General features: G+C 39.2%; 1 protein-coding gene across 1 annotated transcript in view; it reads right to left on the bottom strand.

The window, feature by feature from the left end:
* Positions 1 to 27211, bottom strand: part of lrp1bb (low density lipoprotein receptor-related protein 1Bb) — a 255210-nt gene that overhangs the window by 107182 nt on the left and 120817 nt on the right. The window contains exons 7-22 of the mRNA XM_074695293.1: positions 26335 to 26592; positions 25265 to 25427; positions 20357 to 20579; positions 18605 to 18794; positions 18304 to 18447; positions 16851 to 17087; positions 16451 to 16631; positions 12278 to 12497; positions 10879 to 11068; positions 9845 to 9967; positions 9383 to 9526; positions 7369 to 7494; positions 6262 to 6375; positions 2481 to 2561; positions 2014 to 2184; positions 603 to 785 (exon numbers count right to left, since the gene is read on the bottom strand). Coding sequence (XP_074551394.1) covers positions 603 to 785; positions 2014 to 2184; positions 2481 to 2561; positions 6262 to 6375; positions 7369 to 7494; positions 9383 to 9526; positions 9845 to 9967; positions 10879 to 11068; positions 12278 to 12497; positions 16451 to 16631; positions 16851 to 17087; positions 18304 to 18447; positions 18605 to 18794; positions 20357 to 20579; positions 25265 to 25427; positions 26335 to 26592 — 2748 coding nt within the window. The remainder of the gene's footprint in view (positions 1 to 602; positions 786 to 2013; positions 2185 to 2480; positions 2562 to 6261; positions 6376 to 7368; positions 7495 to 9382; positions 9527 to 9844; positions 9968 to 10878; positions 11069 to 12277; positions 12498 to 16450; positions 16632 to 16850; positions 17088 to 18303; positions 18448 to 18604; positions 18795 to 20356; positions 20580 to 25264; positions 25428 to 26334; positions 26593 to 27211) is intronic.

Here is a 27211-nt window from a genome sequence, read left to right as displayed (position 1 = left end):
CAGATTGATCAGGGGCGGAGAGTGGTTGAACCTTAAGAGCCTGTCAGAGTGAAGCCTTGATGAAAAGAAAGAGAGCCATTTGGCAGCGTCGTAACCGATACAAGAAATGTTCATGGGGACGGGAACACAGTCTTCTTTCTCAAAGAAGGGCGAAAGATGTAAGAGAAAGGAACTATTGTCAACACTTCCTATTAATAAGAGTTGTTCTCTCTATTTTTTTAAGAGAATTGAGTAATAAGTTTAAGTTCCATAGACATGTACATTGGTTGACACACAAGTTGTGTGATTCGGTTCTCCTTTCTTGTGTTTGTTTCCTTTATGCTCAACTTATTTCAGCCAAGCTGCCTTGAAATTCAACCAAAACATCTGAAAGAACTGACACAAACTAAACCCTCCTTCATACCACAGACAAACCAAATTTATCACTCTCTGATGACTGATCGAGTATAATTTCACAAAAACACTGCTTTTTGTGTCAAACAACATCTATATCTTCTGGGAGCACCAGTTTCACTACATTCTCATATGAAATAGAGGTGAACATACATGTGTGCATTTCATCTCTATCCCTGGTTTGTTGTTCAGTGCATTGCGTTTGCTACCTGTATCTTTGCAGGTAAACTTGGCCTTCGGGTCACACATCCTTTTAGTGCCCTCACAGTCTTTCTCATCACTTCCATCCTCACAGTCCTTGTCTCCATCACACCTCCAGCGTTCTGGGATGCAGGTCCCATCTGCGACACAGTGGAATTCCTCTTCACTGCACTCAATCACGGATGGCAGCACTGAAACAACAGGCATTCAACAATTACTGCTCCACAGATCTACAGCACTCTGTCATGGGCACAGGCACAGCGCTATCAAACTATTATTTCACAAGACATCTTTTACTGTTTACAAACTTTTATCTTTCCAAGGAGGGCACTTGGCAGAAATACCAGGTCAGGTAGAAATAACAGGGAAGTTACAACACTTTCAGCATTTAGGATTTTATGTCTCTAAGATGTTTCTGTCCTGTGAAATGATTCTGGTTACTATATCTTATCTACCCTGCAGCTTTTTGTACCCAATGATCAAACTACTTCTACTACACCATTTTGTTGTGTGTGCTCTACTGTTGAACAGAAGTTTTGACAAAATAGATGATAATAATTATGGGTGACAGAAACAAGCAATTACTCATAATAATTAAGAAAGATTAAATCAGTAGCCATGTTTAAGTCCCAGGCAAATAAGACCACAGGAAGCAGAATAACAGCAGTTATCTTATTTAACATAACAACAGTTTTAGCATAGTATAGAAAAAGTGATATTCATTCATTTAAGTCATGAATCCAGTGTAGAGAACAGCTGCTTCTGATTAACTATTTGCCTGTCACGTTAAAGTCAAACCAACACAACATTGCTTTAAAGCCAGGGCAAAGCTAGACAGATTCAATCTCCTGGGGGGAAAGCAGAGGCAGACACGGGGGAGTGGAGAAGCCTGTGGTTCCCGTCAGGAAACAGTTTGATGAATAGTCTACACATTCTAGTGACAAGCAAGTCAGCTGTGAGTTTCTAGGAGCTTGCATGAGGTTTCTGTGGTAATTAGATTAAATGATTCAACTCCTGATGGGAAAATTCTCTCAAACTGAGACCAGATAAGATTAGTCACACGTGAATGTGGGAACAAAGTTATTGGACGCAAGCTGATGAATAGTTTTGTAAGCAATTACACAATCTAAATTAAAACATGTATCTGAAATGCATATGGAATCTGTATCACATCACTGGTAAACTATTACAGATGTAATGTTGAACCACAGTTCCGCTTGTAAGGTTCTTCACATAATTAAGAAGGAAACAAAGTAACAACTTAATATTGATCAAATGTCATCTAACTGCATTGTTTTCTGATAAGTTTGCTGTATAGCAGGGGTACCAGGATAAGGTTTTATTTCTGAAGGGCTTCGATAGTCCATCATTTTTTTTCACTTTTTAACAGAAATGCAAAGATAACATAGGCTTTCTTACATGCTGATCCACCTCTGCAGGTTGTGTTCTCATCACTGAAATCTCCACAGTCATTATCTCCATCACAGGCCCAGTGGTCTGGGATACAGCGCCCGCTGGTGCACTGGAACTGGGAGTTGGAGCAGGACTGGATGCAGCTCACTTCATCACTATGATCTCCACAATCGTCATCTACACACATGACAAAAACAGTCTCAAAGCTGTGGCCTAAAAAATGCACAAACTTGTAACATTTTTTTGAACATATTTTGGTTAATATAAAGGGAGAGTAAGTGGGGGTAGGACATGAAAAGCTTTTGCTTCTTCCTACTCCTTTTTGGACATATTGAATGCTTCATTTAGTATTTATGAGCAATTGTAGTATGATGTACCCTTAAATTGACTGTTTTTATTTTTAACCGTTTTCTTTGTCCAAAATAAACTGAACTGAACTGAAGTGAACATTGAGAGATGATAATTGTCATTACCTGAATCACAATGCCACTGCATGTTGATGCATTTTCCATTGGAACAGGTGAACTGAGTGAGAGGCTCACAGGTGGGGAAGGCTTGAAAAGGACAACAGGTACACGTCAAGTTAGATCCCAGTCAAACACGTCTATGATGCAATTCTAGGAATAAGTTGCTTAAAACTGCTATGACACCATTCATAGAATCTAAAAATTTTTATTTTTTGATACATGTATAAGTAATTGGTTTAATTAGGCAAAGAAAAAAATGTGGTTAGGACTAGCTCAAGGATTTCCCTTTGAAAAGTCAACATGTGGGCACTCTTTAAAGAATACAAAAGACTTTAAATTCATTTTTCACATATGTTATAAAAGGTCTAGATAAAATGAGATGAGATGCAGTTACCTTAAATATTTTTTAATCTTAAGAAAATCTTCTCTACAAGAAGGTTAACATATATATGGCCTTGACCAGGGCAGTCAAAGAAAACTGAAGTAAGACGTTGGCTGGCAGTCCTTCATTTAATAATGCTCTTTACTAAGATAAACCACGCATCACTAGGTTTTATTGGCCAGTTAATCTGTTTTCACATCCTCTCTTGACCTTTGACTTTAATTATCAAACCTTAATTCTTGGTACTGAAAGCAGGGCGAAACTACTTAGATGTTAAACAATAAGATACTTCAAATTATTTTAGGCTTTGTAAGAAAGCACATTTTAACAGTGAGAGCTGTGGACACCAAATCGATGACCCCCTTTGCAGTCACGAAATCACTTATCCAACATCCATGCCTGCAATGTATGAGCTAAATTAGTCTATTCATGACATCAATATTGTTGACCAGTGCTCCAGGAGCTATAGAAATACAGATTATGCTGAATTCTGTGCACCAGTTACAGCGCCGGGATCAGCATTTATATTCCTGTCAGTTGTCCTTTTTTTATCCAAGTGGAAGATATTGTATATACAGTATCTTTCGAATTTCCTTACTGGATGCCTGAAGCTTTATTGAACCCAGATTACTTGTCTGTGTATGAATTGATTTTTTGGAAGATGCTGTTGCTGCTGCTGTCAGAAATACCTTAAGCACTTTGAGGAGACACAGTCTCTTTATCAGACAAGCGTCTTCTATATTTCCCACAAATATGTTAGGTTTCACTGACAGCACATGACTGGTTGAAATTTAACATTCATTAAAAATGAAGCATGAACATCCATAAATAATGAAGGTTCCAAGTAAACAGAGAGTCTGGTGGAAAAAAAGAAAAAAAATGGAACAGTGGCATACATAAATAATGATGGAAGTAAACAGAGAGCCCAATATGAGACACTGTGTGACAACTACTAAACTACTGACAAACAAAATCCAAATTAGCATCAATCTGGAAGGCGACCACCACTGAGCTTCAGGTGTTCTAAAACCCACAGTCGCTGCACTGAAGCTAAGTGAGCTGCCAGAGTTTCACAGTAGAGTGCCTACAGAGAAGTAATGCCTGAGGAAACTCAGACAACAGTATGGGAGAAATATGTTTAGCTGCACAGCTTGATTATGATTGAATGAAGCCGAGCATGAACTTTAATTACTTCTTACACCCTGGCTGTTTGTGAATGCGTACTGGAGCAGCTTAGGACACACAAAGAGCGGCTGAGGCAAGACAGCACAGTGCAGAGTTTGGCAAACATCAATCACTGTTAAAAAAGGAAGCTGTTTAAATACACCAATGATAAGAGCTGATCTTAAAACCTTTACCCCAATCTTTTAATTCTATGCTTTTAGTAAATCCAGTTCAACCTGCTGCTGAAGACATTTTACAGCTTAAACATGTTTACTCATGAATTCATGCCTTTTTTATTCGTCATTTTCCAAGATTTAGCACAGACTTTGATTCTTACTCAATGCAACTGATAGTTTCCAGGAGACATGACTGAAGGAGAGTGAACTCTTGGAAGTGTGGAGTTGACTCAGCCCCACCCCCTGAGCTGATGCCAACTTGATGAGCCAGTTTACTTCTTTCCAGGAAGCTAAGCATCAATTCGACTTTTAAAACTGCTTTAAAGTTATACATTTGAGAATACTGGCAAAATGGGCAGAGAATGGACAGAGAAAATAAAAAAAAACTGCAAGAATATGTCTTTACAAATGACTTACAAATAAAAGTCTGGCAGGTTGTGCACCAACCTATCAGATATTTGGAAGCTTATGAAAAAAGCTGCTAACTTGAATATAGAAAAATTGAGAAATGGAAAGCCTTAACTTATCATCCTTGGGTAACCCTGCAAATAGCATATTGTTTTAAATCAGTCTAGAACTGTCTGAGGCTCAACCCCCCGTACACAAGACCTGTGGCATTATGCAAAACAGATTTTTTTTGTTTTGTTTTGTTTTATTTTATTGTTAATCTGAATGACCTTTTTTGCTTGTTCACTCTACAAAAAACTGTATTAAACTGTGAAATATGCATCACATCTGTCATGACTCAGCACCACCATAGAATGATGAGGACTTTCCCTCTCTGTTCAGCTCATGGGATTTGGCACAGATCAGCATACCACCCATAGAAGATGCACGCATTTAGATTATTCCTTTATAATGCAAACCAGTGTTAGGCGTTTCAGTTCTGCATCTGCATCTGCATCTAGACGCAGGCACTAGCAGTCAGCATGAACACAAAGCACGGCTAAAGCTGATGGGTGTGTCAATGTTATCGCACAAGAATGCCACAAAAAGAGCTGATTGTAACTGTTGGTGACTTTTCACCTTAAACGTAAAAACTCCTTCAGTCAGGAAGTCTGTATGTCTGCTTCTGTATGTATATTTACAAAAGAAATAACTCACGCAGTAGGTCAAAGTTTTTCATGCTTGGGGAGCAGCACAAGAGTTCACTGAATCAAAAGTTTTCACGCTCTGGCCACAAGCGAGATATGGTTACAATTTCTTGCAAACCGACCAATTCCCAGGAGTTGAGGTATTATTTTTGGACTAAAGCTACAAACAGCCAGTTGCTTCTAAAAGGCACACTGCATAAAACTGTCTACAGACACTGCTGTTTCTAGTAGCCTTTAGTAATTGTAGGGGTGAAGGACTTCATGTAAGATGAGAATGAAAGTCAAACAGTGTAATTCCTTTCAACAGCCCAGTCATTTTTTTCATTAATTATATTCATTTCGTTCTTCTTAATCAGTAAGAAGTCTTTGAGGACAATCCAGAGAAGCTAGTGTTTCCAGGATGGAGAAACAGCAGCTAGGCATTTAACCTATTTTGGTGCTAATAATCTTGTTTTAATTTGTGAATTACGATCAGGCATCACTTAAAAAGCCCCCATAGAGACTTTGAAGGACATGAAATGCAATTAAATAAACTTCACATTTCAATTTACTGACCCGTGAGATTTTATCAAGCAGTCATACTATATACGTATCCCTCAGTATTTTATCTATCTTTTGGGAATAACTGTTCACAAGTTTTCAGCACAGAAAGCTGATATAAATTATTATGTCACATTTCTCAGGTTTCTAGTCAAGAAAAACATTTCCCTGATGTAGCATCCACTGAACCAGTCAAACAAGTCAACAACCCTTTTACCTTTTGTACTTGCTGAAGAACACACTGTTCACTATTGCCTTTAAAGTAATAACTTAAGAGTTAAAGAGGATAATTTTTTCTAAATACTGTTAGTTTTTACTAAGCTGGTATTTTTACATCCTGACTAAATAAAGCTGTATGAATAGCAGCAGCAGTCAAATTCATGCAGAGTGACATTTGAATGGCATGTGGTAAATGGCAATGCTTGACTCACTGCATGATGTTTCATCAGATAAATCCCCGCAGTCATCCTCCCGGTCACATTTCCAGGCTCCAGGTATACATCTACCGTTCCTGCATGAGAACTGGTCAGCCTGACAGGACTGGGCTGAGAGAGGGGGAAGTAGCCCATTTATTTAATCACTCGTGCAGAAGTCAATGCAAAAGCATGTTCAACCACTGTAATGATTACTACATCAGCAGGATGTTACTGCCTGTCAGGTGCAAATTTTTTGTCACTCAATCACACAGTACAGCGGTGGGCAGGTCTGCAGCCACAAGAAAAATGTGCCTCTTTGCTTGATAGAAAATCAGTTACTGGCTGCACCACAACACAGCTAACACAAAAAGAGATCTTTTACTGTTATGGGATATGCATGTCTATGTGACGATGAGGAAACATTCACCATCCTCTAGCTAATGCTCACTGATTTATTCTCAAAGGGTGGCAATGCTGCTAGAGGCCAAATTGAGGACATACAGGCAGTGTGATATACCCCAGTGTTTCTACTCTTAAATTGCCTCTTGTTGGTGCTATGGCTCTTTATTACTTGAGAGTGCTCTCGTACAATAAGATTGATTGCAGAGCGTGCTGAGCTGCAAGGTTTAATGGTGATGACTGCCTTGACAACTAGACAGCCCTGGTCCAGATGTTGACATGCAGTAACATTGAAAGAGAGCGCCTTGAAACAGTGTTCTCCTCTGTTAATAATTTTCTCAAAGTCAACATCGGCTTAAATTCAGTTTTGTTAACCAACAATTGCAAGTTTGTGTAATATGCATTCACAGAAATGAGCATCAGCTTTTCCTGAAAACACAAAAGGCTGTTGTTGTATTACAATTTCAGAAAATTAGCAAAGTTCAATCCCAGTCAAATGATGTTTTGGTGCAACTGATTGAAAACCAATTATTGAGCAAAGCAAGGTAACAGTAATGGCTGACAGATTTTGTGAATTGCTGAAATTACAGAGAATAGTCATTTGGACACAGTTGGCAAAATAGTATAATAAAATAGAAATATAAAATAACAACTTTAAAAGAAACTCTGAATCAAAATATCTATAAAAACAAACAAACAAAACATATGCAGTAAGGTACACACCTGAGCATGTGGTGTTGGCCTCGTCCTCATTGTTGCCACAGTCATTTGTTCCATCGCAGAGCCAGCGTTTGGGAATGCAGCGATTGTTACTGCATTTAAACTGATCAACTGGACAGGTGTGGTTGTCTGGATTAAAAAAAAAAACTGTTAGTGACTCTGCAGATGAAAGACGAATTCATGAATCAATAAAATATAAATAGAGGAAAAATGTAAAGCTGACTAATTCAGACACATTATTTTCTTTTTTCAGTCAAGGTGGACAAATGGATGTGTATTTTAGGCTCCTCAACACTAAATAAGAGACAGGGCCTTTGTGCATGTCCAATCATTACACAAACAGGACCATTATGGAAGAACCCATTTGGCTGTAGCATTAGCTGCATGCATGCCTGTAAATAATTGTCCAGTTAACTAATTGCACCATAAAAGAAAGGCAGGTGCAAAACATATCAGGGGAACCTCCTGGAAAATCCCTATCCAACAAATTCAAATCGCACATGCCTACTGTGCATTAACAGTGATAAACATGGCAAGTGGTAACGGTGTCACTGAGAGAAGATCGAGAAAAATCAAATTCTCAGCTCAAGAAATGGGCATTTTATTACTAGAATATAGAGTGAACAAGCAGCAGTTTTAACTAGTCTATCCTCAAAGATAAACAAAGCTTTAGCTTAAGACTGAACCAAATAACTCTTGAACCAAATAAATGCCTCAGGTTTTTATGAGTGCACAGTAGAAGACCTCAAAAACAAAATGTCTTGTTGGGGAGTTAATCTGGCACATGCATACCACTTATCTTGTTTTGTTTTTTCCCAACATAACAAACCATCCATTTACTTTGCTAAAGGCTGGACATTCATTTGGGCCCCGGCCTATCAAAGTCAAACTCTGCCCCTTTCTTTATTAATGTTAAAGTCAAGTGTTGGCGTTTTTCTTCCATTCTTTCCTTTTCAAAATCATTTGACCCAAACAGTCATCCATAAAGACCTCAGGGGTTTTACAAAGTGCTTCACATTATTGATGGCTGCTTTTACCAGCACAAATGTATGCTTACAATGAAATATACTGCTGCTTATTGATACAATTACCTGGGCCTATGTGCATATCCAGCCATTAGCAAAGAAAACAGACCATTTGTGCTAATGGTTAAAAAAAAAAAAAGATTTGAGGTATGTATGAGCCAGGTTAACACCACAAAAGAGTACCTGTGGTACCCTCAACAATTGTACTTCAGTTAAGATGAATAGTCATTAAGTTAGGCCTAAAGTAATAAACATCTCTCCTGCCATACATGACAAGTTTGTATTGAACAGCATGGTGTATCTGAAGCCACTTTGAGAGAACTCACTGATCCCATAAACCATTAAAGTGGGTGTTTTAGAGGAGAAGCACAGTTTCTCCTCAAAAAAGGGGTCAACCCAGTCTCTGTAATAATATTTACAGCATCTCAAGTATATTTTTATGAGGTTACAGCTCCTTCGTTTCAAGCCAGTTCAACGTAGCTTGAAAAACATTTTTTGCTTGAAGCAGCCAAGCTTCTTTTTCAATGGCATCCCCTTTTTACAGTCTCCATTAATGTACATCTATCTTTTAAGGTAATACCCTCTGCCCATCGTACACACTAAAAGATACAAGTAAGTGGACTGTAAAAAATACATGATGTCCCACAACAGCAGATAATTGATTTTTCAGTTTGTATATTTTGTCCAGAGGATTACATTATGCTGCTTGCCGTCAGTAAGAAAAGCATCTTACAGAGTGGTTTTCTGACTGATTTGTTTGAAGCAGATTCAGCAAGAGCATAAGGGAAGACAGCACCGGGGAGGAGGAACACTTTTTACCTCTTCTTCAGCGACATTTAGGAACACAGACAAAGTCAGCCAGAGTGACTCAGCCTTTAAAAAGCTCTGCATGGCTGTGCATGAAATGTTATCAAAATGTAAAACAGCCATACAGTGCAGTTCTGTGAAGGCAGTGGGTTGGCATGCGCTGCAAACAAGTTTTAAAACCTCACAGCAACTGTGGCTCTCTTCATCACTTCCATCCAGACAGTCATCATCTCCATCACATTTCCACAAAGCGCGTATGCAGCGGTGATTATGGCACTGGAACTCATCACTTTTACATCGCTGTGGCTCTGAAGCAGTGCCTGATGCTTCTGGGGGAAAACAAAATCAACAGGAGACCTCCTTTAAATAATTTCTTTAGCAGAACTATTGACAAAGCTATAATAGCAGAAAAATCATGTTAATAATGTCTCATGACCTAATGTTTTACTTTTGGGAGTTGGTTTACATTCCTGGAAACCTACAGAGAGGGTTCTCATTTGTTTATTTATTAACTTTAAAGCACATTTGCATATGAATACATTAAGTTACTATTCTATATCTGTCCCATAGGATGAAGCCAAGATTATACTACACTGGAAAGATGATCTTAGGCCTCTTGCACTGTCTGATTCATTATGTCCTCCTACCTGCACAGGTGACATTGTTTTTCTCCAGGAGCTGGTTGTCAGCGCAGGCACACACTCTGCCCCCTGGGATGGCAAGGCAGAGGGTACTGCAGCCCCCATAATTCACACTGCATGCGTTGTCACCTGGAGAAATACAGATCCCAAATTAGGTGTCTTGCTCATTCAAAGCAACATTTTCTAAAGCTAAGCTTAAGTGCAGCAGGTTTCTGTAGTTGATTTTCTTTTTGTTCCCATCTATGAAGTGGACAGCAGGGTCACTCTAATCCCTGCAAATATAACTCTGTGTGATACAAGGCGTTCTTGTCTTGTGGAGACAGGACAGGTGTGTGCCGTGTGATCTATACACACGCCAAATGAATTATCGGCAACATGTCAAGTGGAAGACATTTGACATTTTTATCCTTTTTTGGGAGAACAATTTGTCTTTCAGGACACAGCTGACATTCCTTAAAGCAAAATAATGTCACATCTAAACTAACTTTTGTCACTTTCATTAAACACAGAGCAGTACCCAAAGCAGATAAAGCTTTTGGTTTTATAAGAGCCAATCATTAATATTCAGTGACCTGGATAGGCAATTAATCTATCCAGTGACATGAACGATACAGAAATATCCAGCAGGACTCCACACTCTGTACCGTGTGAACTATGCTGAAGGTGCTGTAGCCATTGAGGGTCAATACAGTTCTCCACCGTCACAGCATGAATCCATCATCATTTGGTAGAGAATTGAGCAAACTCCCCCAACCCTGCGTAACCTTATTTCACTTCAAGCCCGGAGTGATCTTAGAGTTGCTGTCACTGTTAATCAGTGCTATAGTTTACACCGTGAAGTTTGACACAAGTTGGCAAACGTGAGGCCTTCCGTGTTTTTATCACATTTACTCTTCTCTATTAAATAAATGTGAACAGGGGATACAAACACCATGACACACAGCGCAGAGTGGTTCTATTTTCAGAGAAAACAGCTCCTTTCTCTGGAAGGAGAGCCATGGTTCACTGGATGAGCAGCGCACGAAGGAAAAGCAGCCAACCTTGCTGACTCTGTGCGTCATAGACACGCAAGCCAAATAGCGGTGGTCTCTCGCTTCGCAGCGGAGTAACATCGCCGGTGGATAAGTCCAGCTGGAAGACTGAAGCATTCATGTACTCCGTCCAAAAGATGAAATTTCGATAATGAGAGATTCCAAATGGATGGTTCAACTCTTTTCCATTGTACACCACCTGCAACATGAAGCAAACATGCAGAGCAATCAAAAGATTAAAAGAGCCCTGGAAAGATAGTAGCCCCAAAGAAGAAAGAAATCTATCATCTCAAACAGGATACTTGCTGTTTAAATATGAGATAAGAAATGATTTGATCAAAGAATATGATGAATGTGATTCATTTTCTTTGCACAAATTTATTCACACAGGGCTGTCTGCCTATAATAATGTTTGCTAGAATCTTGGCATTGATTAAATAGCATTTGCAAATAATTCATTAGCTTAATATGCCAGTACAACCCGAGTTGACAGGAGCAATTGGGGATGAAGGGCTGTCTTGTTGGCAGTTATGGGAAGAGAAGCAGTTTCATTCTTTTTTTAACACTGTAGCATTTCTGAAATTGAGAAATCAGGATGGGTCCTGGAAATTAAGAGGCAATATTGATCCAAAATGGGAAAATGAGGCGCTGATAGTAAATACACTAACTATGACAACAATGTGATCTGAGCTTTGTGGTTCGAAACACCTCATACCACATTCACTGACAGAAATACAGCATTGGGCTAGAGAGAGGCAAGATGCTACATAATTGATCAGCATCATTCTTTTAGATGTGTTAAAAAATGAATAATAAATCAGACCTAACATTTCCTCCAGGCATTGCAGAGACTTTTTGGAGGAATAAGATACATGTGAGATTGAAGTCTAAAATAAGTTCTTCCTCGAATTCAAATGTATCTTTGGGCCAAATTTTGAACAACTGAATTACCTTTCTAACAAAATACAACAGAACTAATGCTGAGGAAAGTGGATGTTTTTAAGACATGGAGTCCCTGTGAAGCTGACCTTCGACATTTGGTATTTAATGACTCATCTCAGAGTTTTATCCAGTAAGACGTCCATGCAAAATAGTGTCTTAACAAGGGTGTGAAACACAGGGTTATGGCTGGAAATGTTTTTGAAAGGATCAGAGTGGCATTTAAACTTTAACAGTTAAAATCTAATCCAAATATCCTTGAGTAAAAGTGGCATTTGTGCTCCATCTGAAAATAACCCTGATCGTACAAAAATTGGAATGCAAAAAATCAGCTCCGCCTTCAGTTAAAAGGAGACAAAATAAAATGCTTTGCAAGATTTTAAGTGGTACTGACATCTCAACTTATATTTGCAGGTATGTTTTATGATCCTTTCACAGTTCTGGTTAGTGTCTGTTATTTAAAACTCACCATTCTTCCAGTTCCATTCAGATGGATCTTCTCAATGTGATCATAGTAAGCATCACACCAGTACATGGTACTGCTGCTGTGGTCTAGTGTCAGACCATTGGGCCACAGCATGTTGGAGGTGACGAAAATGCGCCGATTAGATCCATCCATCCAGGCTTTTTCTATCCGGCCGATACTGTCATTGACCTCATCCTCCTCCCAGTCTGTCCAGTACATCCAGCTGAAACATGCAGATACAGACAAAAGACTTCAAGTCAGATGAGATAAGAACACCGCAGATGACAACATCATCACCGTCCCTAGAAACAAACACAAATCACATTCCAAGCTCAGACAAAGAGAACAAATGACAGTTAATTTCGACTGTCTGCTTCTCAGTCATTCCTGCCCTGACTTTCTGACACTTTGATGTTAGATGGTGCTTGATTCTCTCTTCATCAGCCTCCTGCTTTGAGACATATCAATCAGTGCACCTGTGACAGCATGTTTCTTCAGGCTCCTCTGAGAGTGATGTACTGATGCACAGTCCAATTTACAACATGAGTTCAATTCTACACACCCATGGGAAGGCACGGCTGTACTCTCAACTGAATCTTTTACAAGTAGCTTTGATACATACAAGACACATCACAGACAATACAGCTTGTACTACCAAAGACAAGAACGTAACCTATGGTTGAGAAAATTGGTTTTCACCTCATGGAGAGAGTGTTCCCAAGTGACATGGTAAAAAAAATGAAAACCAGATTTCCCATATGTAAAACCACATAATCAAAGTAAGCCGAAAGTGAGTGCATTGTACCAAGAAAGAATTCAGGCATATCAAGTTAAGGTGCTTGACAGAACATCAAAGCAAAGTCCTACGTTCCTTCCCAAAATGAAATTCAGTGTATCATGTGTATGCCTATAATGCAACTCTCAGTGGACCTGTGGTATTTGAAACATGATTGGGTCAACGATTTGACGTGATCTGTTCTCTAGTAACCATACTCGGGGGATTTGCTCTGTTTGAGTGCTGCTGACTGAGCCATGTAGCCTCTGTTTCTCATCAATGATGGAGGGCTGGCTAAAGGAAGATGAAACAGAATGGGATATGGAGGTGAATGAAGACTCTCTATGCTGGAGTCATTTTTATGGCCTTATGAATCATTCAGCATGTCTCCACACTCACAGGCACATACACATACACAGAAAGCTGGTCAGATGGACTGGTGGACATAATGCTTGTGCAATGAGAAAAAAAAAAATGCTTGTGCCCTTCTGTTGAAAGAGGAACTAGGAGCCTTAACTCAATATTAGTTATGCCCAAGAGCTGAAACATTAATATTCTCTAAACTGATTGTTCAAAAAAAAAAAAGAAAAAGAAAAAAAAAAAAGATGAGGTGAATCAGCAACACTTTAATAATTGTTTCTTAAGGGGGTGTACGGACTATCTGGAAAGGCTGTGTTCACAGGATAAAGACTTTGTTTCCTGTGAGCACAAGCACCTACTGTCTTAAGAACATGACTCTTTCCAAAGAGTGTTTGTTTCAGAGCACATGAATAAGGAGCGGATCTTTTGACACCACTTTTGCTTGCAATATACCAGCTGTGGGTGAATAAAGTTGAAAATTAATATGAATTTTGTTGTACTGTAGCCTTAAAGGCAACTTTTTACCAGATACAAAGTGAAGAGGTTATGTATACTCACTGCTTGAAATGGGACAACAAACAGACTTTGTAAACTCAGTTTTTAGCATAGTTTATTAACTATTAGCTAGATGCAAAAAAGGTGTTATTTTGGACACCATCTAAGACTGATGTAAACATTCAGTCGTTTTTCTGAATCCAAGCAAATTCTTGTCAATTCATCAATAAACATAAGCGATAGAAATGATGATGTTATCACAGTTAGTTGAGACTGTGTTTTCAATAAATGCAGTCTGGTATCGTGTCCTCAAAGCACGTACACATATAGCTGACAAAAGAAACAGGGACAATAGGGATTGATATATAACGATGAAACCATGGATTGCAGGTGGGTTAACCGCAAACAGTTTCACTCAATGCATACATATTTTTTATTTTATGTAAATAAAAACAGTGTTTTTAGAAAACATGGCAGACTTATAGACACTCAATCTGGAGTCACACCACTTAAATCAAGGATTATTTTTGTGAGGATTTAACATGTGAATACATGTATGAGATTTCTAATGTAGCACGGATAGAGAGGTTTGCAACTGTGAAGTAGTCCTTATCATCTCAACACAGGCTAGAGGATGCAAACAGAGCAGAAAATAAGGTAGCGAGAATGCAGTAAGGAAATCAGTTGGAGAGGTGTATCCATTTTACCTGAAGAGACCCTTCCAGCAGAGCAGATAGAGATCAAAGAACTGCCGCTTTCAGGCTGAATGCTACTTCTGAAGCCCAAAACTAGCTTTCTAATCATTTGTGCTGCCGGTAGGAGGGATGGAGTAAAAGTTATTAATCCCTCTACAAAAGTGACATGATATTCCCCACCTCCCAACATTGCTGAAACAGAATTTATGTCAGGGTTTTAATTCTGAAAGAAGGCTAGTAAGCTCTTCTCTCATTGCGTTTAAGATTTAGGGCTGTGTTTGTACCACACATGTTCTCAGTTGTTTTTATACTCTACATCAGGCGTGTGTTTGTTTTTCAGTGTGATGATTTAAATTTCCAGTCAGATGCATAGGGGGGCTTGTAATTTATGATATGACTCATTGTGAGGATGTGGGACATGTTACAATCTTGCTAAATAGCTTGGGCTTGGCAGTTAGAAAAATATAATCATAGAGATTTTGGACAAAGGAAGAGAATAAAAGACTGAAAAAGAATAAGTGTATATTTGGTGTATATACTTAGCGTCAAAAAAGATTTTTGTGGCAAACTGTTAGAGCATTTCACCCTTAGGCTTGAAAACTAATCTCTTACTCATATGGATTTGTTGTGTCTTAAATATCTATTTTGCCTTCAAGTGTTGATCCTTAGGATGCTTTAGAAACTCAAGTGATATTTTGCACATCCTTATGTGTGTAAAAGCAGCTCTGCTGGCCTGGTCATTCAAATATAGAAGCAATTGAAAATATAAAAAAGATTTATGGAGCTGCCTCCAAAAAAGTCATTATACCAATGAAATATTGCTGAGAGACAAATATCTGAGGTGGAAATTTTGGGGAAAAGATTTACCACAATGTTTCTCCAAAACTACCACAGTTCTGTCACTGTTAAAACAGCAGATGTTTCTCAGTTGAACCATGTTTTAATAAGGATAGCAGACTGTCCTCCAAATTTGGGTTGTAATAATCAGTCCAAGAAAATGTTTTATTTAAACAGATTGTCTTTCAGATTAAAATTTAAACTGATGAGGGTGAAATGCAATTGATAAAATCCTTACATAAGTATTTAATGAAATAAAGACACAAGGACACTGCAGCATATACTTGGAGAAGTTAGTATTTTGTTTTGAGGGTTTTTGGCATGTAAAATTGTATTACTTTAGATTGGTCGTAGTGTAGTATGGTACTATTGAACCTATACTTTGTTCAGACCTCATGCACATTTCTAACCAAAAGCAACTTAGACATGTGATTAAGCAAAGATACAGTTTTGCCAACACATGCACTCAACTGCCAGATAACAGCATTTCTGAAATTATACATTACTCTCATTCATTATACCACTACATATCCAGCTTCATGCTTGTTAGAGCCCAAGACGGGACAACAACCTAAAATTTACCCAAAACCAAAATGTAACAACTTGTAATATTTTGCACTGCAACTCACTCCATATTTAAAATAACCTGTGTATGCTTGGGACCAGATCCACATATATGGCTTTTTACTGAGGGAGATCTTGCTGCACATGCAGAGGCCCCGATGGGACATGGGGGCGAGGGCCTGTTTATTGTTGCTTGCAGCTTTTATATGTCTTGTATCTTGTTAAATATCTCATAGTTAAAACCCTGAAGGCTACAATACAACTACATTCATTTTTTATTTTCAGCTATATTCACCCACAGTTGCTATATTGCAAACATAAACACGTTGCTTTACTCATTATTTAAAAGAAATGTACTCTAAGAAGTGTTGATGAATAAAAGCATTCTCAAATAACCCTTGAGTGCATCTCTCATACAGCACGACTACTACATCTATTTCTGTTCCTCACCTCTGAAGAGGGTCAACCACAATAGCTCGAGGATGTGACATATTCCCTTCCAGCAGAGTCTTCCTTGTCTGAGAGGCTTTCTCCAGTCTGGCAACACTGATTGTTTTCCTGTAGCCATCATTGGTCCAATACAAGTTCTGCCCAATCCAGTCCACCGAAATACCTTCAACATTGTCAAGTTCTGCAAGAAAACCAGCAGAACATATTTCAGACAGACTGACCATAAAAAAGCGTACTGATTTGAACAGAAAAACTTCCTGGAAGTATGTTATCAAAGTAAATAGAATTTGAGACTTCAAAATAAAGCTTAGAAAAATGCATTGCTAGTATAAAAAAGTGGTTGGTTTTATCTTTTAGGGAAATGATGTAGTTGGAATAATCGAGAAAAAAATGGACTCACCATCTTTAAGAATTGTTTCTCGGCTGCTTCCATCTGTTTTTTGCCTCCCGATAAGAAAACTGGTTGTGTCAGCAAAGTAAATGTGTCCTGATTCTGCATAGTAGTCGATTGCCCGGGGATTGACCAGGTCCTCGATTGGCACCATGTGCTCATCACTGGATTTGATGTTCATATCAAGGCCTCGGATAACGCCGGGACGGCCCTTGCCGTAGAAAAGGAAGAGATCGTTTTTGGGCTCTGTGAGGAAATCAAAGGACAGACCCTTTTTTACTGTTATCGTCATTTAATTGGGCTAATTCATCAGTGCTGATCCCAGCATTAAACCCTCTTACCGGCCACATTGTTCTTATATGTGAGCCAGAGCCAGGGCCATCCATTCACCTTAATAGAGGCAGTAATCCGTGCCAATGACTATACTCCTCACCTTCAATCATGCCTGTTTTAAAGCTGACTTAACAGTAAGGGAGGGAAAATGCTCAGGCAAACAGACAATGGCCACACTTACCTATACTCTCAACACTGTTTCTAAATTAACACAAAACGGAATCTGCGTGGAAATGCAAACAGTCTGTGAAAGCTGAGGAAACTCCTCTGTGGCGTGCCAGCCACTCAGGGGGCTGTATGTTCTCCAACCCTTTGGGATCCTCCGGAGAGGCAAGAGGAGGAATGAAGGAGGGCTTCCAGTGAGAGAAGCAGACCTCTCCTCGCTCCTCACACCTACCCAGGAGACTTGGATGCTGGGGGTGAGGACCACACATGGCTCACTTCAATTTATCATCTTGTGAGGGAGAGACCAACTACCCAGGAGACAATTAAGCATTGCAAGAGACCCAGATATCAAACCCCACAGTGACTGCTGTATGAAGAAGCACTACCATTTAGTACCGAATCTCATTATGCTTCAGGAGAGAAAAGTGAGAGCAAGACAGAGATAGCTGGTGTCATCAGAACATCTATGAGGGAGGAATAAATCAAATATGTCACACCAGGCCTCCTAATGCTTCGTTACCCCGATCGAAAAGTAGTGGGTCCTCAGATTGTGCCATCAATTTGATCCTCCGCTTTTATTGTCAACAACACAATGTCCAGCAATTGATCAGATGAGCCAACAAATGCAGACAAACTTAAAACCTCATTATGACAATAATCAATCAGGCTGGGGACTGTTCGATAGCAGACTGTCACTTTCAAATGAATCTGTGTCTGGCAGCACTCATTCCTATCACTGTAAGTCCACAGCTGAGCCATGTGTGCCACAGCTTGTCTTCAGAATGACACAGAAGGTTTTAAGTTAATATAAAAAGGATCTCGCTCCGTCATGAGTCATAGTTCTTGTTTTTTGACCATATCAAGCACAACCCACAAAAACACTAAACAACTGAGTTCATAAAAGAGAAAGTTTGAACATTTTACCTCAAAGATGCGTAATTATCAAAAAAAAAGAAGTACTGACTTTTACAGGTTTGTCCATCAGAGCCCAGGCTGTATCCAGTGCGACAGCGGCAGGTTCTGGACTTGTAGCTGCCACTTAGAAGGCAGATATGAGAGCATCCTCCTGGCTTTCCATAGGAAACCATTTCACATGCGTGACTCCTGACTGAGGACAAAAGAATACAAAAGGAAAGAATAAAAGAACAATCTACTACACCGAAGCATCCTCATTCTAAATCGTCATGGACTCAAGCTTTGAAGTCACAAAGCAAAGGAGATTGACACTTACCTGACCGTGTTAACCTACTGGAAATGTCCTTTACCTTTTGGCTGAGTGAGTTTGTGGTAAACACGGAGCTTTCTAGCATTCCCCAGGCTGGCTAGTGTCCTGCTCTCTGCTGTAATGTTGAACCTGTGGATCTGAAGCAGCTCAGAGGAGCTCCCTTCCGAGGGGTCAGAGGACGTTGCATAAAGGTAGTCCTCAAACACAACTAATGCAAAAATGTATGACACCTGAAAAAAAACATGAGCTTTTTAGAAGTTAATCCCCATAAGATGTATAAAGGGAAAAAAAACAGGAAAGCAAAATAATGAAAGGACATTTTTTCCAATTGTGCAGTATGCATGAGGTTAGAAAGGTTGGTAGAGCTGCCTGTACATTTGGCAGGGTCAGAATGTGGACTCTGCAGGGAGGCCCCTGTATGCTACATTTAGCAAGCTGACACCCACACACAGTGGCATGGCTGAAAGAGCTTTGTTCACAGGAAGTACACACAAGCTCACTGGGTCACACCTTAATATCAGAGGCACTAAGAAGGCTCCATCAGAAAAAAAAAGAACAAAAAAAGCACTCAACCAAAAATCTCTTGATCTCTCTGGAATTTTGCCTCAGTACTCTACTTTTCAGTTTTGTTTTGCTTTTGTTTTTTGTGCCCAAATATTTTATGGGCATTGTGACCCATATTTTATCATGCCAGAGAGTGAAAAAAAGCAGAGGAATCCATTGATATTTGTATATTAAGCCCATGTAGTTTGCACATTACAAGCCAGGCTACTGCTTTGCTTTTTGCTCAATTTACACACTGCACTATCTTGACTTATATAAGGTGGCTAAATGAGATGACTTAATCTTACATACAAGAAATGATTGACCGCATGAGAGGAAAAAGGGCACTTGTGGCAAATCAGACGTGAGCCCGTTAATCAAGCTGGATGAAGGCTGAGGTGAGCTGTTATAAAATTATCCCTGAGCATGACACAACAGGGAGGGGAATATCACAGCCATGTTACACAAGCCCTCCATATAATCACAATTCATTTCATTCTTCCTACATAGCACTAATATCAGGGTTTTTTTTTTCTAAAAGAATTTAAAAAAACTGGCTGCATCCATCACAATATGACGTGACATGAAGAAAGCAGTTATTCCTGACACCTGACAGAGAGAGAAGTTCAGAGAAACATTGCAGATAAGCATAATGTGGCATTTGTCACGAAGGTGCAATGAGGGGAACATCCAACTTCTAACAAGGCAGCAAGCAAATTAGGCAGGCAATATTGTGCAAAGATCACCTGCATACTCAATAAGGTGCTTGAGATGTATGTTTTTCTTTCCTCATGAATGCTGAACATCCAGTCACCGTTGTTTGAAAGGGTCTTTTAATGAATCGTCAGAATATGTGATAAAAAGCCTCAAAAGTGTACTACAGGAAAGAGACTATTGATATGCTCATTTGGAGTACAGCCCCACATGTGCTTCAGTTTTATACACCATGTCTCCTCTATTCAAAAGACCTTTTCTATGTAAATGAAGAGGGAATTACAGCAACAACCAGTGAATATACCACCTGTCTTGCACTGATAAAGCACAGTGGCCTAAATTAGAAAATTAACCAAGAAAATCCCTCTCATGTAACGATTTAGAGCCTCTGAAATGAAGAGGAGGAAAGTAGCTGCTGATAAGAGAAGCCAATTGTCTGTTCAGATTCCCACTGACGTTTGTCCACAATGGCTCTTTCTGATGTGGAGCCCAAAGCAGACAAAAAGCGGCACCAACAGTGAAATGTGACACTCACTTGGCTTCCATGGATGATGGTCTGCCGGTTCTTGCCGTTGTAATCCACCACATCAATGTAATCCAGGTAGGCATCTGCCCAATACACCAGCTTCTTGATGACATCCAATGCCACAGCAGTCGGCTGCTCAATTTTATAATCCACTAGGCGGGACCTATTAGTGCCGTCCATGTTGCAGCGCTCAACCTTGGCTGCGTTCCCATAGTCAGTGAAGAACATCATCCTGCAGGAGATGAGAGTGTTTAGAAGATTAAATTCTTTTAACGCTCACATTGCCTGTTTCCTGAAGAACTAATATTTTTGAAGTCCAGCTCAACTTCAACCTTTTTTTTTTCCTTTTAAATGCTTTGACTTTTAGAAATACTCATTTTTAAAGAAGACTCACCTCCAGCAATAGAATAAAAAATGTATGTGTAATATATCCAGTCCCAAATTAAAAAGACGATTTGGCTTTTTTGCAAAGAGGTGTATAAGGTAGTTAATGTTAATGTTAATAAGTGTATCATCTATAGGGCATTACAGTCAGCTTGGCAGAATACAAACCACTGCAAGAGATCTGACACAGATAGCAAATCAGGCTCATGATCCAGCAAATTTAAGGAAAGTCAAACAATTAAAGAAAAAAAAAAAAAACGTATAAAGCTTAAGATATTCAAGCGCTCTGTGCAGTTTGCTCCAGTTTTGCATTTTATCGCCACTGAAAAATGCAGTCAGCAGGTAATCGAAGTTAAAGTAGTCCTCGCAACAATAACTCTGAGGGTTATTTTGTTGTTGTTGGGTTGGGTTACGGTGTAGTAAATAGTAAGTCGTAAAGGAAAATTATCTGAGAAATGATGAGTAACAGAAAGGCGCAAATAGAGAATGTCAAGTTAAAGCTGGAGTTGAAAAAAAAAAAACTGCTGCATCGAAATGTGGTTAAATGCCTTCCAAAAGATGCCCACTGATGGCACCTCTCAGATACAAAGAGGCTCCATAACCTGAAGGCAGAGGCGATAAAAGCAGCATTTCCCATTTCCTCTGAGGTAATTTTGGGGACATTTAGAAGACTTGCTGTAGAAGACCTGAGGGTGAGTCAGAAGACATATAATGACAGACAAGGTGTGATGCAGGGGAGCCAAACCATTTAGTACCTTACAAAACCACAAGGAGGGCTTGGAAATCAATTCAGAAAGACAGAGGGAGTGTGAAAAAATGGAAGAGATACTAGGTATTCATGTAAAACAGGTGTAGTGTAATTTGTTCTTTACAATGGGAACCGTGCAACATCAGACCAAGGCAAGCTATGCCCTTCTGATGGAAATAAAGATCTCACAAAGTGTCACTTTAAGTATTCAAAACTGCTCAGGTCTGCACAAACGGTAATTAACATGGACAGCTTGGCTTGCTGTCTTGCTGTCTTGCTGCGGCTCTGAGAGGACAGAGCTCCAAAAGATACCAATGATAACGAGCTTCAGCCAGAGAGCAGCGGGAAGCCGGCTTAATCTGCACAAGTCAAGTCAGAGGAGAGATGGGCTGCCCTTTGAACCCGACACCAGGCTGTGCGGAAAAACTGTCAGCGTCAGCAAGGGACCCAGCTCCCCAAACAGGTGCACCTCTTTGTGGCATACAAATGATAGCTTTCTGGGATTAGGATGGTGCTGATGCTGTACCTTTGTATTCTGCAGCTACCACCAGATAGATCCATACTGGATAGAAATGAGCCTCCCTGATAAAGACGCTGCATGGGACAAGAGAAATACTGTTTGCTTTATGGCTTGCAGTGAGACAGAGGCAGAGCAGAGAACTATAAACTGACATCTACAGAAAGAAGTTGTTACTTTCAATTTATACAGCAGGGTTTACAAACAACAAAACTCTTCTTCCGGTTTGTTTAAATTCACAGACTCAAATGCACCTTAAAAGAAAATAATCTAGAGCAATCAATAGAAGTCAAGAGCATTTTGAGTGATGTTACCTTCTGCTTTTAGCAACAAATCACATATTACATCTCAACACCAAAGAAAGTGAAAGCTTCTTGATGCTTCAATGCAGTCTTGCAGCATTTATTTTCATGCTATTTTTATATAATCTATTTTGACAATGGCAGCAGCTTGAAGGCTAGGTCTTTTTTTTACTTTTACAGATGCTTGGTTATAAAACATATGATATATTTAACACAATGTTCAATATTTATCAAATGTCAGGCTCAAAGTCAAGAGAGTAAGAAAAGCAATAACCTCTGTGACCTTGTAATGTCAATCCAGAGCCATAATGAGGTTTTACTGTATCCAGTATTTTAATATAAGACCATCTATTTGCAAAAGTACTGATATTTCTAAAGAAATAATATTTCTTCACTTGGCATACATTCAGTTTCTAGAAGAGGTTTGGGTAAACAAGGTCACAGTATTCAAAATTGCATCCAGGTAACATGGTTGATAGTGGTTCAACGTGAACATGACCTTGGTTAAACAAACAGTGAATTCAACATGTCTGTTTTTTTCCCATGCTTCTCATTAAACAACATTCAATGTCTCCAGTCCTATACAAACAAAATAAATAAATAATCCAACCACTCACAGGGAGCTTAATTTTGAAGTGCTGATCAGAATTCCAGCTGATGAATAAACCCAATCATCAATCAGACTCTCTGCCCTCCTTTTTTAAAGAAACGGTTTAACGTCAAAAGGTTTTCCCGCAGCAGAATAAAATGCTCTTTCTGTTGAGAGCCTAGAAAATCAAATTTTTAGAAAGTGCCAAATGAGAGCATATTCCATAAACACTTTTCCTCTCCCTGCTGCCATCCAACACCTCCCTGATTTCATTTGTTTTCGCTTCACTGCTCCAGGCTGACAGACCTCTCTCTCAGGCCCGCCTTTTCAGAAACAGCTGTACCCCTGTCTCACTAATTAGAGGCAAAGAGGAGCCTCGGAAAACTTTTGTGTCTTTCAAAGTCAGCAGTCATCATGTCCAGCTCCCATGAGGCCTTGCAGTCTCTATATACATACTATCACCCCTCTATACACAGAACAGAATGGACACTATTGTGTGAACAACACATAAAAAAAGCTTTGCTTGTCTGAGGTAAGTCAGAGGGAGCCTGCTGTGCAGGCATTAAAAAGAGCCAGACCAAATCAAAACTGCCCATGTCATTAAAGAAACAGCAGCCAATTATTTTTGATGAGACCTAACAGCTTATTTTACCTTCCCATGCTGTTAAATTAAGTATAAATTGTAAAGCTTAAACTCCCAAAATAGGTGTCTAGTTTAGGTTTTATGAGAGGAAAATGTTATTAACTAGTTAATAATTTGTTGTTGGGTTCGTACAGCTGTGGGTAGAGCACAATTGTTACATCTCTGATGATGTATCAGTGTGCGTACTGAAAGATAAAAGAAGGGAGTTGTTTGAGGCCTTTGATTTCTGGAATAATAACAAAATTGATCTAAAATTCCTTTTAGCCTCTGAATGGCACATGACATACAGCAGGAAAGTATGCCTCGTCAGAAAAAAAAGGTAAAAGATGTTGAAATCTGGCACTGTAACATTCACCCCTGGGTGGCCACAATCAAAAGATTTAAAACCAACCCAAAGACAACAAAGGTTATTATTGTTTTCCTCTGTCTAATAGTAGCACTAGTTGAAGTCTGCTTAGTGTTTGTTTATGTTCTACCTTGTCGAAGTGTTTCACACAGACTTTTTTTTTGACATCATGTTCTATTTTGGAGCCGCTAGCTCCCAAACCTAGCGTCAATCAGCATCCTTGAGGGATGCATTTGTATCCCAGAGGTATCTCAGATACCTCGGAATTTTAATCAATGATTCTTTAACTTTTACTCCTCATATTCAGAAGCTCGTAAAAAGTTGAACACTAAGGTCGGGGTTTTATTTTAGAGCCAGATCCTGCCTTTCTTCTGAGGCAAAAAAGAAACTTGTTGCTGCTACTTTTCTGTCTGTGCTCGACTACAGTGATGTTTTATATATGCACGCCTCTGCTCAAAGCCTGAACGCAATGAATACTGTGTATCATGGAGCTTTGAAGTGCAGCACTAATTCTAAAGCAATCATTCATCACTGCTTGATTTATTCTCATGTAAGGTGGCAACATTGGTATAGATCCGTTTGTTAGTTTGTTATAAAGATCCGTTTGTTAGTTTTTGTGTTATCTTGTTCTCAGACAAACAGACAGAAAGACAGACAGACAAACTCCCAAAAACATAACCCCCTTGGTGGAGGTAATTAAAACAATAAATAACAAAAGCATTGCATGACAACAAATGTCTTGATATACATATATAAAAAAATCAAAAACTTAATAAATAACTTTATAATTGAAAATGAGTAAAAATTCAAAGGCTGCATCAGCCTCGTTTTGGAATATTTCTTTGTTATATGTTCCCATTTTCAGCTTTTTCTGTGGTGATATGAAAAATTGTGATGCAAATTGCCATCTCCAAAACAAGCTTTTCCAACATTGTGATCAGTGCGACTGTCAACGACATGCTGTACATGTTTCAATTTGACAGAAAATAGTGCGGGGAAATTTTGACTTCACAACCACCCAGCTTTTTGTGATCTCTATAGAGACAAAAATCCCGTAATGGAAAGTCCTGCAGGGCCATTTTCTACTGAGGGATGTTGAGTGAAATCAGTGAATACAAATGAATGTCTCAACAGTAGAAACTGTCTGAAGCATTACTATCCACCAAATTACACAGCTCAAAGAGAAAAGGGCTGAGTCGAAGGACAGGGAATCATTTAAATCCCTTCATTGTAACTCGCTCACAGTCTCCCAGACAAGTCAATTGTTATGCATGGCAATTTTTTCCCTTCCTCCATGACTTTTCTGCTTTAACAAAAGATGCATGATGATAAATGAGCCTTGCAGTGCTTTCAGAGATGGTGTATTATGTAGACTGCAGAACACTCACCCCATGAGAGGATCCAGAGCGAGTCCTTTAGGATTCAGCAGGTCTAGTTGGACGACAGTAACACATGTGTCTCCATTGTGGTTGCAAACGAATATCTTGTCAGTGACGCGATCAACAAAATAAAAGTTCCCCGTTAGCCAATTGATGACCATGTGCTCCACATCTGCAATGACAGAATTTAAGGTTTAAATTAAAAGCACATTCATAAAAAAAAAACAAAAAAACATTTCATGTGCTCAGTATTTTCTGTGACTGCAAAAGAGAGTTTTCACAAGACGGAAAGAAGAATCAAAGACAGAAACACTGTCACATTCAAACTTGTGGCCTTGGTTTAACTTCAACAATACTCCCACACCTACAATAAAGCAACTCGCAGCTATGTTTTCGTCTGCTTTATAACTGTGCTTAAGTTCTCCATGGAGAACATAAGAAAGATTTGTATTTCAACTTCCTGGTAATGCAGAGGTTCATCAATCAGCATCCTATTAAGAGACACATCTCTCTTTCGGTGCAGCTCTTTCTGTGAAAAAAACCTGGATCTTCTGGCAGGTTTAATCTGTAGAATCAAGCTTTTTCTTTTCAATACAAAGACACAGATGACTTGATTAAAGTGTGGATACATGATTTATATTTGTACTTTTACTCGTCAAAACAGTACTGTGCAAATAGCCTGTGTCGGAATTTTTACAAATTTAGTTTGTAAAGGTAAAAAAAGGGAGAAAGTACATGTAGGCATAAAATCTGATGTACTTCACAGGTTTGAATGACAGCTGAAAGAGAAAGGTGAGGGGCCAAAACCACCAAGCTAGCCTGCCTTCAACTGCACAGATAATGAAGTGGCAGGGGGAGAGCTCACAAATGTTTAGGAGAGAAAGAGAAAGAAAAATGGGAGAGTATGTGAGAGTGCAGCTTGATCAGTATCTCAGCAGAAAAAAAACTGCTACATTCTGTTCGTCCAGGTGAGAGTCTTCTTGATTCAAAGCTGATAAGTTGTACCATTTCTCAGAAAAGTAAGCCAGGCAACACAGTTTGTACTTAAAGAAAAGGAAACTGAGTAATGGGAAACATACATTGCAAACTATGTTGTGTTCTTATTTCCTGTTCCCGTGTGAATCCTCGCAGATTTCTCGTTTCAGCACAGCGGAGTTGCCCAGAGGACTCTGTAGACAGAACCCAGCAAACACTTTCCTGGCTGTGCTGGAAATCCAATGCTAGTGTTCCATTTACACTCAGAGACCTCAGGGGCTGAAGGCCTGTCCCATTTAGATGGGTGATGACAATCCGATCCGAACCACCAATGAGAAGCATTGGACGGCTGTCACCAGCATCTGGAGTGAAGGAGAAACATAGTTATTATCATCCTTTTATAGTCCAGCAGCACAGTTTCACTCTCGGTGAAACACCAAGAGAACAGCTGACCAGCTGACCTCCTGGAAACACAAAATGATATTTTGAAAGGTTGAAAAGAAAATTAATTAACTAATTCATCATTTAAATATTAAGGAAGATTACATAAAACAGGAGGAAATGGGGGAACAATGCAGTAAAAGACTGTGTAAAAAAAGACGTAAAGGATATAAATTGCAAACACATAATTACAGAAAGGCACTAAATGATTCATCAAAGATCACATAAAATACACTTCAACAAAGCAAACTCAAAAACCCATACACTAGTTCAAGGTGGGACTTTTTTCAGAGCCTTTTACTCCTGCTGTGAGTCAAGGCAGGACAGTTTATGACGGTGAGAACTGAGATTAACTGCTTCATGAGCTTAATTGACCATGCACATTTCTGACATCAGGTTCGCCCCCTAAAACAGGGGCTTTATTTATACCCTTCTTCAAAAGAGTTCAAGTCAAGGGCTAACCTCCTAACAAAGGCAATAAATCAGAATGTTCACTTGGATAAGTGTTTCCTCTCAGCCCCCTGAATCAGCTTTAACAAA

Source organism: Halichoeres trimaculatus, unplaced genomic scaffold (genome assembly GCF_033239565.1).
Source record: "Halichoeres trimaculatus isolate MK-OKI-2021-1 unplaced genomic scaffold, fHalTri1.1 fHalTri1_scaffold_19, whole genome shotgun sequence".
Classification (NCBI taxonomy): Eukaryota; Metazoa; Chordata; class Actinopteri; order Labriformes; family Labridae; genus Halichoeres; species Halichoeres trimaculatus.
This window is presented reverse-complemented; position numbering and strand designations above follow the sequence as displayed.